Source organism: Bemisia tabaci, chromosome 7, assembly GCF_918797505.1.
Source record: "Bemisia tabaci chromosome 7, PGI_BMITA_v3".
Lineage (NCBI taxonomy): Eukaryota > Metazoa > Arthropoda > Insecta > Hemiptera > Aleyrodidae > Bemisia > Bemisia tabaci.
This window is the reverse complement of record NC_092799.1, coordinates 34405900-34421457: the sequence shown is the minus strand read 5'-3', so window position 1 is coordinate 34421457 and position 15558 is coordinate 34405900. Positions and strand designations below refer to the sequence as shown.

At 37.1% G+C, this 15558-nt stretch overlaps 1 protein-coding gene across 5 annotated transcripts in view; it reads right to left on the bottom strand.

The window, feature by feature from the left end:
* The window catches only part of LOC109031421 (uncharacterized), a 127872-nt gene that overhangs the window by 92707 nt on the left and 19607 nt on the right, over positions 1-15558 (bottom strand). For all 5 annotated transcript variants that reach the window (XM_019042919.2, XM_072302809.1, XM_019042918.2 and 2 more), the window contains 9 exons: positions 14153-14403; positions 12200-12322; positions 10846-10959; positions 10179-10271; positions 4803-4919; positions 4571-4687; positions 3869-3964; positions 2101-2330; positions 1428-1638 (listed from right to left, as the gene is read on the bottom strand). In XM_019042919.2, the coding sequence (XP_018898464.2) occupies positions 1428-1638; positions 2101-2330; positions 3869-3964; positions 4571-4687; positions 4803-4919; positions 10179-10271; positions 10846-10959; positions 12200-12322; positions 14153-14403 (1352 nt within the window). The remainder of the gene's footprint in view (positions 1-1427; positions 1639-2100; positions 2331-3868; positions 3965-4570; positions 4688-4802; positions 4920-10178; positions 10272-10845; positions 10960-12199; positions 12323-14152; positions 14404-15558) is intronic.

Genomic DNA, 15558 nt, shown 5'->3' with positions numbered 1-15558 from the left:
AAAGACATTATTAGGCATACTCTAAGCTTTAAAACAAGCTCAAGTTTTTGAAAATCGGTTGAAGGGTTTCCGAGAAAACTTAATTTTACTGAGACAACCTCCTGTCGCCGCGTGCCCACCTCCGGGGTCAGGATGCGCGGAAAGTCGATTATCTCAGACTCGGGTTATCGCCTCTAAACATCAAATCAAAAAGGACTTTGAAAGTTTTCATTGAGTAGACTGTACCTTACTTTTTAACGTAGTCTCCGCATCTTTTTTGACATTTCTGTTATCATTACAGTAGCTTTTTGACGCCTTCCGCGTAGAAGCTCTCGTCTTGGCTACGAAACCAGTCATTGACAGCGAGCTGCACCTCTTAATCAGCTAGAAATCGCTTTCTACCGTGGAAGTATTTCAGCTCGGGAACAGAGAAGTCACCTGAGGCTAAATTGGAAGAGTTCGGAGGATTGGGGGAAAATTTCCCCACACAAAGCAACTGATTTGTATGTGCAGATCGCTGTCAATGACTGGTTTCGTAGCCAAGACGAGAGCGCTTCCACGCGGAAGGCGTCAAAAAGCTACTGTAATGATACCAGAAATGTCAAAAAAGATGCGGAGACTACATTTAAAAGTAAGGTAATGTCTACTCAATGAAAACATTCAAAGTCCTTTTTGATTTGATGTTTGGAGGCGATAACCCGAGTCTGAGATAATCGACTTTCCGCGCTTCCTGACCCCGGAGGTGGGCACGCGGCGACAGGAGGTTGTCTCAGTAAATTTAAGTTTTCTCGGAGACCCTTCAACTGATTTTCAAAAACTTGAGCTTGTTTTAAAGCTTAGAGTATGCCTAATAATGTCTTTTTTACCGATTTGATTTATCTCTTTTCGTTCGAAAGATACAAGGTAGGGAACCTTACTTTTTGGATGACCCTCGTATTTTTAATTTAAAGCTATCTGCATTGGAGGGGCTGCACAAAATTCTTCTGTTTTTCTTCCACTAAAGATGAGACGCAAATGAAAATAAAAAGTTCATCCAAGGAGGAATTTCAGCGATATAGCTTAGTACCATGATGCATCTATCTTTAAAGAATAGTAAGCAATAAAAAACTCAACGTTCATAAATGTGCCAATTATGTAAACATTCAACTAAACTATTCAATTGGGTTTTGTGTGAGTAGATACTTATAGGATGACATGCAAACATCATGCAACAGTGGCCATTTGTTCGCTCTTTGTGGAGTTTTCCTGAAATCTTAGGGCAATAAAGCAAGAAATCAGAGGACTACATTATAATAAGTAACGCTGTCGTTGGTAAAGCCTGCCCAATAGGAACAAAACAGTTACTTTTTGAAGAGATACGAAGAAATATGTACATAAAAAACATGAAAACCAGCTAGTACGTCAGATCAGATTTTTTAAGCCAAAAAGTAAAATGAGAAAATGTTTACCAGTAAGAAATCTTTTTGTTGGTCCAGTTGTTTTAAGTTGGTGAGAAGAGTATTCCTCTCAATTTTTACATTTTGCAGTTCTCTATCTAAAGTGGTAACTTCACTTTCTAAGGCTTGAATCCTATCTAGGTTGACAGAAAGCTCTTTGTTCAGGTGGCCTTGATTACTATGACAATCTCTAAGAGCTCGCTCAGCTTGCTCATGTGCTAGTCTGAAAAACAGAAGTAGAGAATCAAGGTAAAATAATATGTACAGTATTGGTGCCTGACTGATTTGAAAATGACTGTGAAGAAAATAAGAAAACAATTGAGAAAAACTTGGTCTACTGAGGCCATTGTATAAAAAAGTGAATATAAATAGTAATAGGAACTTCATTTTTTATTTCTTGAAAAAAGATGCTAGAAATTTCTGGCAAAACGTCTCCGTTTTTGTTTTCAAATTAATTCACATGTAAGCAGGCTGCTAAGAAATGTTTTTTTTCTACCGCACTTGTTCCAATTAAGACAGTCAGAGATTGAGAGAGAAGATACATATATACTTCAAAATCCTTCAACTCTTTAAATGCATTAATTGGTAGAAAAGGCGTTGAGAATCGAACGTTTTGTAATATTTTATTGCAGCCAATTTGACTCGACCTGAAGGCAGAGATTGTGCAACGAAAAACAACACTTACTTCATATGATTGTACAGAGCTTTTTGCTCCGTGAGGTCTTGCTGAGACTGCACAAGGCTCTTTCGATACTGGTCAATTTCTCGTTCGAAATTCTCAATGATCAAAGTTTGCGATGTTTGCTTATTCAGAAGTTCACAGCGTTCACTTTCAAGTTTTCGGAGTCTATCTTCAAAATCAATAGATAACTGACTCATCCTGTTTTCGCCAAGCCTATGTCCTTCTCTGATATTCTGAAAATCAAAGGAAACACTTTTAAGAAACAGGAACCGATGAAATTACACAACTTCCATGAAGGATATCCTGGGGTTAATCAGCATGCAAGACTGCAGGCTGAACGGAAAATGCTCCCATAGACATGAGAACATATTCAATGGCTGATACAAACTTTTTTCTCCGACAAAATGTTTTCCAAAAATGCCCTTCCCTTCACAGGAGCCACAAAACCCCCAATATTCCTGAAGAACTAGTTTCATCTCATATTCTGCCCACAATTTGCTTTGCAAGGGACCATTTGAAGAATATTCGTGTATTTGTTCATTTCTGGACATGAGACCATTGGGATCTCAAAAATTGCAGAGATGATTTGAAGACATTTTTTTAAAATTTGCTAACATTTTTAAGAAAAAAATACAAACCGAGAAAGAGAGAAGAAAATTCAGAAATCTGAAGAGGAACTTCAAAGTTTTTGAAATAATGTGCCTTAATTCATTACATTTAAATATTTTGCAAAGCACATAACTTTAATTTCTGCTTTGAAACTGTACTGTGACTAACAAGTTGCAATCCATAAGGTCCCTCTAAGTGACCTTATTGTAATTGTTAGGAAGTTAACGTCAATCACTCTCTTAATATCTTTCTCTATAATATAAAATCATAACAGTAACACATAAAATTTATCACCTGAGGTGCGACGTGGTTAAGGGGTGTAGCCTCTTAGTGATCAATAAACTTTCGAGCCAATTGTATCACAGATGGCATAGCGGGGCACAGATATTCCAAAAAATGACTGTTTGTTTTTATTTATAACGCAATGCTTTTTAGAATGTCTGGAGCCCTATAGTTTGGCACAATAGGACAAAAAAAACAAGACAAAGCCCTATCTTAACCATGCAATATAAGCCCGCTGTATAGGGAGAATAAGGGCAAGTTGGTCATTTTGAGGATCCGTTTGATCAGTTCATGGAGCTCTTAGGGCCCAAAATGGAGTCCAAACAATGAACTCAAATTATCCATAGTTACTTGTTATTCCAAGTATTACTACGTGTCGTTTCAAACATTATTGAAGCACTTATTAGACTTGGTTTTTAGCATACGTTTCTCATTTTTGCAGCTCAGTGCTCATTTAAAAACATTGTTGGTTCGACATTTGAAAGTGAAGAATAGGCAACATTTTTCTGGTGTTTCCATTGTGAGAAGATTGACTGCCATTTAGGGACCTAGGAGCTCCATGTTCCGACAAGTTCATATTCTGCTGTCTAGAGCCTATTGATTTTAATGCCGCAATCAGACGCTGAATTTAGCAGCTGAATGTGGAAGTCAACAGTCATCGCCCAACGGCTGAAATTTAGTAAATTCGAGTTATTTTCAACCAGATGTGTATTAAATCTACTCGAATAGTTCAGACAAATTCAAAATTGGTCCGATGGTTGCTGAGAATCGTTGCTGAATTTTGCGCGTCACGCGCAAAATTCAGGCATCGGGCCGATGACTTCCACATTGAAGCCACATTCAGCTCCCACATTCAGCGTGTGATTGCGGTGTAACTTACTGAAAGCTGACTCCACAGGGCTGCTTTTTCTTCTTCCAACCTTTTGACTTCTCTTTTGGCAAGGTCCCTTTCTAGCTCCAGGCTCCTGATTAAAGCCTAAACAATTAGATCAAAACGTGATTATGAGAAAAAAAATGGGCACAATACATTTCATTGCGTTCTAAAAAATTATTACTGAATTAAAGGAACTGATGGACTGAATTGAACAGAGAGGCACAGAGTCAACCTTTTGAGAAAAATGGGTTGGGAGTTGTGAGCTTACCTATCTGCATATTTTCTCTTACCCAAATTTAAAGTCAGCAAAAATATTTTGACTTGGAAAAAAGCTGGTAGACTTAATTTCTGCCATTGATTCTTACGAGGGAACACAACTTCAATCCTCGGTTTAGTCTGGATCGGTTCATCTGCGTTAAACTTGGTCCAAATTTAATGTGGAAAAGCTCGGTTTCAAAAAGAGAAGAGAAACAGCATCGGATGGTGGAAAGAAAATTGAAATTTTCTTATCTTCTTCCACGACTCTTCAATAAGCATGCATGATGGTCTTCACTAATTACCTATGATCCGCAAGTTAATTGCAAAAACTCAAATCCTTTTTTACTTAGGATCTTGATCATTGCCCATTGACAAAATCATATTCTTATGAACCATTTGACACTTATTTTTCAAAAAATAAGGGCAAAAACCACTTTTAAAGGTACTTACATTTTGAGTGTCTAAATAGTCCCCCTTCCCTTTTTCTAAAGAGGACTTCTGAATTGAGTACTTCAAGTCCATAATTTCCTTGTCCTTTTCATTCAGTTTTGCCATTAGTTCCGCCAACTAAAAACAAAAATATATAACATAAGAAAAAAGAGAGAATAATTTTGATGGCAACAGTTGTTTTTGACAAATATCCGTTCATGTTTTATCCTAGTTACTGAGAATCAGAACTTACGTTTTGACTGTTGTAATAATCTCCTCTTCCTCTTTCAGAAGAAAGTTTTTCTATGGACAGTTTCAAATCTATGATTTCTTTATCCTTCTCATTTAGCTTTGTGATCAAGTTTGCCAGCTGAAACAAAAGAAAATTAAATCTAGCAGCAAAACACAAAGCACAAGTCTAATTATTTGGAAAATCATCAATTGTAAAATGCTTTTAATTTGGTCTAGTTTATTTTTACTTAAGAAGCTTGTTTTTTATAACTTCCTCTCTTCAATTTTGACCTTCAAATTAAAAAATGAACAGAGGAAGGGGACTTTTTTTAAAAAAAAAAATATCCTCCATTAACATACTAAAAAGAGTAAAATGAGAGTATAGATTCCCATCTAGAAAATTTGATTAAATATTGAGATGTTTCAAGGTCAAAAGACTTCTATTATTTTAAGATAACAAAAGGAGAGTAAATGAAAGGTAAAAAAATTTAAAAAAAAAACATTTCTGATATTCATGGACATGCAAAGCAAATCCAACAGAAAACTCGAACAGAAGAGAAATAATACATATAAAGGCAGTGCAATAATATTGGTTGCATTTTCATTTTTTTTTTACCCTCCCCCTCAAAAAGATTTGAGAATTTCCCACGAGGTACACAAACTCTTAATTAATATGAATCAGCAAATTCTTGACCAAATAAATTCAACAAGGTCTTGTTAGAAAGCTGTTAATATAATCATTATGTATTAAGCTTGTAAAATCTGCATTTTGCTACCTTCATCTTTTTGCTCTTACATTATTGTGACTTGACTTTTGGGACAATATATCATTGCAAAGCTCTCATCCGAAGTCAATGACTTTTGTTTTAAAAAAAAAAACTTCACACAGGTCAGGAAAATCACGGTTCATGCAAGTTTTAAAAACAGAAATTCAAGCATATTCGAACATTGTCAAGTACGTGTTTGCAAATTTTCAAGTACAGCCACATGCAAAAGATTGAATATTTTCAATTCAATAATAAACCAAAAGTAACGAAAACAAAACGAAACAAACGGGAAATCTAGGTAACAAACTGTGAGCTAAATAATGAAAATAAAGAAAGCCGAAACTAATTTTTGTGAGTTTGAGTTTTTTAGTTTAGGCTTTCTCTATGTTCATTTTCAATTTACTTTAGAGAGATGAAGAGGCTTTCTTACCAGCTCATTGAGAATACTTAAATTCATCTGGTCCCAAATCACCACAAACACGGTAAAGGTGCTGCACTTAAGGCGGAACTCTGCATTGCAAGTTAGCAACCGACAGCGACACAACGCGCTGTCAATAATGGAACTTAGTCAGATTTTCTTTGAAAGATTGTTATGCCACATTCAATCACTGACTGGTGCGCCTTGAACGCTGTGCCTTGGGTAGGAGACAGCACTGTGTAACAACTACGCCGTTTTGGTCATGCTTAGCGTTTCTTTTCTCATGAAGGTAAGCAAAACAAGAGATCTTCACCTCTTCTCTGACCGCAAGATATGAAACATATTGCTCAAGCAAAATTGTGTGGCAATGGGAGGAAACAATATAGATCTTGTTCATAAATTATCATGGAGGAATAATAGAACTCTTTCCTTCAGGAAATGTTTTTTTTCGATTATGGGACTTTTATCATTTTTGATCAATAGACCAGTAGACAAGGTACAAATTTAAGCATTCCAGTAAAAAATTTAACGCAGAACTCGTTTTGTGGGACAAAAATTATTGAAACTAACTACTCACTGAGCTATTTAACGTTTTTCAAAGCGTTCAAACCTCTTCAAACCTCTAACGCATGAAAAAACAAAAGTAAATTTGAGATAAATTGCGCACTTAACATTACAGTAACAGTCACTGCGGTATAAAAAGATGGCAACCTCCATTTTGGTGCTTTGGCTCAGCTGTTCCATGTTTTTAACACTCTGAACAACAGAAGGTATGGAAGAAACATTGCTCGATTAAAAAACCTGCCATAAAAGATGTAGTGCACGATTCGATTTGGATAGACCATTGTTTTTCTTATGCGCCGGGAATTCAAAATTCTTGTAACCAATGTAAACTGAAAACGTAAATATCTTAGTCAGAAGTTGATTTCAGTGATTTGTATTGTGCAAATTATGTTCTAAAAGAAATTTTGGTTAAGAAACATGCATTAGAATGCTTAAAGGGTATCCCGGGATAAGCATGTCAAAATGCCCTTGTGAACGGATTTTTACTTTAACCATTTTAAGTCATCAAGGGTGTCCTAAAACTTAGGTTTTGGGGAATTTTAGCCCCCCAACCCCCTCCGCCCCCCCTCAGACCCCCAAAAACCGCTTTTTGGGGCTATTTTTGACTATGCTAACGTCTTTTCCTCATAACTTTCGTAATTTTCGTTAGAATTGAACCAAAATTTGTCAGAATCTACATCAATTAGCTTAGTTTTTGTAGAAAAAAATTCATTATCATCGGATAATATTTTAGCTTCTAAAGAAATTCGTAAAATGTTTAAAAAAAATCATTTTTTTCCTTTTTTCGCGCTAGGTGACGTATGGAAACGAGGACACAAACAAAAATTGCCTCTTTTCTTAAGTTATACATCCAATAAGATACAGAAAAAATTTCGTGTTGATCGGAGTGGTGCGCCATACTTAAAAACGCAATTTTCTAACCTCAAAACGGCCAAAATGCCACCATAGCCTCCTTTGATGACTAGGCGTGAAGAAATATGTAGAGAGAAACATCCGGTTTTATCGTCTCACCTCTTAAGTGATCCACTTAAGTACCTTGAGCCAAAATTTCGAGTTGATCAGAGTGGTGCGCAACACCCAAGCACGCAATTTTCTAAAATCAAAACCGTCATATTGCCCATTTCGGCACCAATTATCACTCCGTGTCAAAAAATAAGAAGAGGGACATCCGGTTTTATCATCTCACCTCTTAATTGATCCACTTAAGTACCTTGAGCCAAAATTTCGAGTCGATCGGAGTGGTGCGCAACACCCAAACACGCAATTTTCTAACCTCAAAACGGCCAAATTGCCCATTTCGGCTGAATTTGGAACCCATTATCACTCCGTGTCAAAAAATAAGAAGAGGAACATCCCATATTATTGTCCTACCTCATAAATTAGACACATAAGTACATTTAGTCGAAATTTCGTGTCAATCAGAGTGGTGCGCAACACCCAAGCACACAATTTTCTAACCTCAAAACGGCCAAATTGCCCATTTCGGCTGAATTCGGAACCCATTATCACTCTGTGTCAAAAAATAAGAAGCGGGACATCCGATATTATAGTCCTACTTCATAAATTAGACACATAAGTACATTTAGTTGAAATTTCGTGTCAATCAGAGTGGTGCGCGACACCGGAACACGCCGTGTTCTAACCTGAAACCTTCCAAAATTCTCATTTTGGCATTCATTATCACTGTATGTCAGCGACGAGCCCGCTTGAAAAGTGCATGATGCACATTTCAAAGTTCATTTTGGCACCCTACCGCGTAGCAGACCCGATCACTCAGCGAAACCTCTGAACTCCCAGGAATTATATGACAGTAGGGATGCTCGCTCATCCCCCACGTAGAAGCGTTTCCTCCTCCAAACTTCAATAATACGTGGTAGTGCACTGAGTACTGGCAAATTCTAGTAACTAAATTAACAAGAAAACGGCGTGTTCTGGTGTTGCGCACCACTCTGATCGACACGAAATTTCGACTAAATGTACTTAAGTGTCTAATTTATGAGGTAGGACTATAATATGGGATGTCCCTCTTCTTATTTTTTGACTCGGAGTGAAAATGGGTGCCGAAATCACCCGAAATGAGCAATTTGGCCGTTTTGAGGTTAGAAAATTGTGTGCTTGGGTGTTGCGCACCACTCTGATCAACTTAAAATTTTGGCTCAAGGTACTTAAGTGGATCACTTAATAGGTGAGATGATAAAACCGGATGTCCCTCTTCTAATTTTTTGACACGGAGTGATAATGGGTTCCGAATTCAGCCGAAATGGGCAATTTGGCCGTTTTGAGGTTAGAAAATTGTGTGCTTGGGTGTTGCGCACCACTCTGATTGACACGAAATTTCGACTAAATGTACTTAAGTGTCTAATTTATGAGGTAGGACAATAATATGGGATGTTCCTCTTCTTATTTTTTGACACGGAGTGATAATGGGTTCCAAATTCAGCCGAAATGGGCAATTTGGCCGTTTTGAGGTTAGAAAATTGCGTGTTTGGGTGTTGCGCACCACTCCGATCGACTCGAAATTTTGGCTCAAGGTACTTAAGTGGATCAATTAAGAGGTGAGATGATAAAACCGGATGTCCCTCTTCTTATTTTTTGACACGGAGTGATAATTGGTGCCGAAATGGGCAATATGACGGTTTTGATTTTAGAAAATTGCGTGCTTGGGTGTTGCGCACCACTCTGATCAACTCGAAATTTTGGCTCAAGGTACTTAAGTGGATCACTTAAGAGGTGAGACGATAAAACCGGATGTTTCTCTCTACATATTTCTCCACGCCTAGTCATCAAAGGAGGCTATGGTGGCATTTTGGCCGTTTTGAGGTTAGAAAATTGCGTTTTTAAGTATGGCGCACCACTCCGATCAACACGAAATTTTTTCTGTATCTTATTGGATGTATAACTTAAGAAAAGAGGCAATTTTTGTTTGTGTCCTCGTTTCCATACGTCACCAAGCGCGAAAAAAGGAAAAAAATGATTTTTTAAAAACATTTTACGAATTTCTTTAGAAGCTAAAATATTATCCGATGATAATGAATTTTTTTCTACAAAAACTAAGCTAATTGATGTAGATTCTGACAAATTTTGGTTCAATTCTAACGAAAATTACGAAAGTTATGAGGAAAAGACGTTAGCATAGTCAAAAATAGCCCCAAAAAGCGGTTTTGGGGGGTCTGAGGGGGGGCGGAGGGGGTTGGGGGGCTAAAATTCCCCAAAACCTAAGTTTTAGGACACCCTTGATGACTTAAAATGGTTAAAGTAAAAATCCGTTCACAAGGGCATTTTGACATGCTTATCCCGGGATACCCTTTGTACCTTATGTTTCCACTGGTCCACATCAATACTTGTTCTCCCCCCCCCCCCCCCCCCCCCCCCAAAAAAAAAACGTACAAATACAAACTTCCTGAAAGTTTAAGAAGAACAGATCACTACATCTTAGAAAATGACAAGAGACAAGGGTTGTATAGATACCAGTTTATACATTCTTTTTTTCTTTTTGGAAGTTTATACACAATAGAAAAACTATAAGACAAAGAGCACTAAAGATTGCTAATCAATTCAAGAAAACACCACAGAGTTAGAAAGACCAATCGGAGGACGTGCAGATGCAGGTGAGTTGCATGCTCGATGACTTGGGTCATGAAAATCTTACAGTTTCGTTGGTTGACTTTTGAATCTCGCTTTGAATTTGCTCAATAATCTTCTCTGAGCTCTTACTTGTTGGACCTTGATTACCATCACCGACCTAAAACAATGGACGATACACGATTAAAGTGATTATGACTCATGAAACTTGTCTGTTTCGATGATGTTGTAACTTGCTCACACAGGAAAATCAAACATATTTTTCAGACTGAATTATTTTGAACTTTTTTTAAATACATATTGCCAGAGAATTAAAAGATATATTATTTAGCGGACATATTTTCCATATTATCAATATTGATCCACTTCAATTTTTCCACAGAGAAATTGGTGCCACTTGGTGAGTTGTTTTAAAAAAGACTTCAGCGTAAAACATCAAAGAATGTCAAACTAAACATAGTAATGCCGGTTTAAAGTTTGCAGTTCCTAAATCCTGATCTGCCTGAATGTACCTTATCTGCTTTCTAGATGGTTTAAAATTCTCAGATTAAAATCCATGTTTTCGCACATTCATAGCAGAAAAATGTGATTTTCAACCTGACTTGGCTAAAACTGCTCAGCTGAAAAGCTTTTTGCCAAGTGAAAAGGACTTTTCCCCATAAAGGAAGAAAAAAAAAAGTTCTTTGATTATAATTAGATTGATGCAATGTAATTTAATATTTCTCAATACTTACACCATCCTTTTCATTTGCCAGCTGTTTGTCCAGCAATCGGTGGTACTCCTTCTGATAGTAGTTCTTTTCTGCTAGTAAAAGTTCTAGAACTGCAGATGGTGCCTGGTTTATAGTCTGTTTATTAATGAGCAGAAAAAAGGGAAAAATTCAATTATCAATTTAAGGGATCAATAAAGCAAAAGCAAATAAGCAATGAATCAAATATTGTAACACAATTATAGATTATTTTTGGAGGAGAAAAATTCAGCATATGGAACAGTTTTTTTGTTCGCTTTACAAGGCTATTGTGCTTTGCTCAGAGGGGGTTTGTCATTAAAGCAACAAATGAGTCTTAAATAAGAACCCGCCACAGACCTTATGGGAAATGGCTCTCTCTACGATCTAATGAAACTTGGATATGCTGCTCAGCTGGTCATTCTGATCAAAAGTTCTCATGGGCCGAAAGAGATCCGACAAGCGGTTTTCGAGATATTCCCTGTTTTATGTGCGTAAATTGAGGTTTCACTGACCGGACCATTGTGCGGCGCCTCTTGTACCCTTCTCTTCCAGTCCACTCCGGCCGCTCTCCGCTTCCCCAGCACCCATACCTGAGGCTCAGACTCAGACGCCAGATAAGACAACCCGGCTCGGCGACAATGAGCAAAGCCGCGTGAGCATCGGCGTCCGAGCCTCAGATATGGTTCAAATGTATGAACAATTGAATTCAAAACTTTTTTCTCCAAAATGCGACTTGGTACATTTCAGTTGAATTCGGTCCATTTTTGGTTTTTTCAACACTTTTTTGATGTGAGATTAAAAACTTAAGTATGGAGTTGGAAGATCACAAGATGGGTTATGAGCAGTTCCTGGACCATCGATTCAGCACTGTACTATTCACTTTTAGGACAACTTACATCAACATTGTAGCGATGCTGACTTAGCTGTTTTTTTAGACTTACTGTGGGCGAGTAACGCACTAAAAACTCACGTTAATACATAGGATCAAAAGAGGAAAAAATCTACGATTATAGAAGAAAACAAAGCTGGATATTTCCTAATTTTTACCAGTTATTTTTTTACTATTATTTTTTTTTTTTTTTGTCAATGTGGTTTTCACTGACAGTAGCAATCCTGAGGTTCCACATTTATATGAGTTATACTCGGCGGGTAAGATAGTAGTAAGGCTAAATTATGTTACACTAGAAAAGCGCAGTAAAATGAAGGATTTGAAACAGTCAATTTGCTTAATGTAGTGCCATTAAATATATCAACTAACCAATGGCGTAGTTAAAAATGATGAACCCTAAAAAACATTCTTGTATAGACTTGATCCATTTAAAAAAGATTCTGAAGAATCTTCAGATGAAGCTCTTACCTCTTTGATTTTATCAGAAATAAGGTAAGGAGGAGGATGAAGTCGAGCACAATGTTCTGCTTGTTGCCGTCGTACAAATTCTATTTGCTCTTCATACTTTCTCCTCTCTTCTTCAATTAGTTTCTATAAAAACAAAGACAAAAAATAAAATGGTGCAGCAGACAGAAAAACAAGACAACTTAATCAATGAAATATTTCTTCCTCGGCACTTTGAAATCTTCAACAAAATATGGGCGCTTCTCAGATTTTTCTTCCAACTAGGGTTGCTTCTAGCATAATGTAGCATAATGATACAGAACTCAACAGAAGGCATAACCAATACTGGCGTTTAAACATCAAATACAATAAAAGAGACATATTTTTAGGCTGCCAACTCAGCGCACTAGAGTACTCCGCAAGTCTCAATTGCCATAGGAACCTTTCCTCCCAGAGATAATTAAATACATTGATGCTACTGTTACTTGCAATCAAAGTGACTTCAAAGAGATGGTTCCTTCTGCAGGCAACCTATCTTTCTTGCTCTCATTTAATGTACATTGGCAACTATTTCTTCCTCAATATAATTTTAGATACATACTAAGATATGTTTCGCAGAATAGTTTTTTTTTGTACATACTTGCAACTAGACCTGAGGTTCATATCTACGATAAAATATGGAAGGGGCAAAACACAGAGGAAAAAGACCACTTTCTGTACGATTTCAGAATTTGAAAGAAATGACAACACACACAGGTCGAATGAGTGCTAAAGAAATAGGTTACTTTCACTTGGAACCGATTCCATGATCAGAAAAAGCAATGCTGGCATGATATGATCACTAAAAAAGTTTGTTGAGGCTTGAAAGTTTTAATTATTACATAAATTTTTGATTTTATCATTTGAAAAGCTGATACCGACTGGTAGAGTGGCAACGTTTTGAAAAAAATTTGATCTGGCTCTCAAATTCAAGATTGCAGATATTCTCAGCTACATTTGATGGGAAAATGAAGAAAGACATAATCGTCTTCTCTTTTTTTCACTTCCTCCTATGTGAGTGTGACATAATTTAAAGCTAGGTTGATCATCAAAGAGTACACATTAGCAGGGGTGGGGGGGAGGGGGAATTAAAGACATTGAATCATGTAGACCGTGCGTCCGGCTCGGTTTAGTACAGGCGGAGCGAGGCAAGTCTCTCGGAGCCCCATGATGGGCGGGCGGGGAAGGGGAGAGAGCGTGTGTCCCAAGCACTCGAGGAGACTGCAGAGAGGCAATGGAAAATTCATTCCCGCACTCGGTTTTTCACGAATATCTCATTTAGAGTCCATTTTAAGACGAAATTCCTAAGAAAAAAAGTTTTAGAACACATAATTTTACACCCGAATAGCATTGTTTCATTTTCCCGAACTAATTATTAACCAAGTAAAAAGTCTCACAATCCGACAGAAATTCACTGGAGCCGCTACTGTGCATGCACAGATGTGCGCAACTGGGACACACGAACTCATCAATGCGGGTCGGTGCCACCACTCATCGGCATGCGAATTTTTAGAAGTTGTCTCGCCTTCCGTAACGCAGGATGCACGATCTACATGATTCAATGTTTTTGGGGGGAATTCATTGCAAAAATATACCTTTACCGTGCAGAAATTAATTTGCTGCAACTGTTTCTAGTTAAAAAAATAAGATTTAGCAATGGAGGGTGTGATGGTTGATGCTTGTTAGCGCTCACCTTCTCATTATAGCCATTCTCATACTCTGTTTTCAAACATTTTCCCAAGAGACTCTCTTTGGGAAGAAATTCACACTGCGATAAGGCCTTTATCTTGACTATAAAAGGGGCATGGTAAAATTAAAAGCTTGTAGGATGTATGGGCTACAACTTAGTTACATCAAAATATTGAAAAGGCAAGTTAAATTACTCCTGCAAGTTCCTGACAACCTATTAATTGTAAAAATCTCTTCCCCTGGACTCACCTTGACTTCATCATGCAAGGAAGTGGATTCACCATTGCCAGTGCGATACTCTTCAGACGCAAGCAGATTGCCTAATTGATCTGCTGATTCGGAATCTTCTTTGCTCTCCAATGAATTCATGTCCGCGCAAGATTTTCGTCTATTTCCTGCCATATTGTACAAGGATTTTGGTGCACGTGATCCTACTTTGTGGAGCACTTTATCGTTCTTTCTGTAGGTTTTTCCTGGTGATGTTTTTGTAGGTTTTGAAACTGTAGGAACCAAAAAAAAACAGTTTGTATTATATACTGAAGAAAAACCATTGGAATGATAAAGAAAACCTAGTATTGGCATGAAAATAGCAGAGACTTTTTAACTTTCACAAAAAATGGGATGTCCAGTTATTCTAACAGTGAGAAAAAATACTTGATTGAAAATATAAAATTACGGAACAAGAGTTTTGATGGGAAATTTAATGTGAGGCTTTTATTTCTCTGTTTTCATTAATCTGAAAACGAAATCTGTGAACTTGCCTTCTCCTTTAGAAAAAGACTACAAACCTTGGACGAATTTACTCCACAAATAACTATAAATGGGTATTTCCTTTGATGATGAGTTTTCAGTAAAAAAAAATTAATAAAAAGAAAGACACAATTTGAACTGATAAGTGGGTCTCCTGCATACACGAAATATAAGCGGGAGCATAGACTTCTCAGAGGTAAAATCTCACAATTGTCCGATGGGAATTATTGTAATTCACCCCTAACTGCACAATCTGCAGAGTTTATGATATGCTTCTGCAAATTTCTCTAGTCCGCTGGTAGCTTCCCTCAACAACCAGCAGACAGGTTTGCCCAAGAAGAGATGCAAAAGAACCTGACCTAAATAAACAAACAATCTCCCACACTGTTACGAACTTCCCTTCCTTATGATTTTAGTTGATTTATGTATTTTGTTTTTGTAAAACAAACAGCTTAAAAACAATAGAAACCACATGAGAGAATAAGTTTGCAGATTTTCTGTTTAATTAGGTTAGGTTTTCTTACGTCTCTTTTGGGATAAATCTGGTCGCTGGCGACTGAAAAATTGCCGAAGAACATCAGTTATTTGGATGAGCAAGTTGCAAGCTACGCTAAAATGTGGATTTTAGACTTTTTTGTAGTGCCTATTCGGATTTTTCTAGGATTTTACAAAGTAAAAGTCTATTTACTTGGCTGTAAATCTAGGACGCGGCAGACCCATTCACTATTATTTAAGTATGAATATACTCCAAGTTTAGAACAACTTAAAAATCATGTGAGGAGTGATTACACTTGGAGTGAGGGAAAAGAAAAGAGTGAAAAAATTCAACTAATAAACAAGAACAGCAGAAAAAAGAGAAATTTTCAATGCCTTGCCAGACAAAATCAGGGATTTTTGTAATGGAA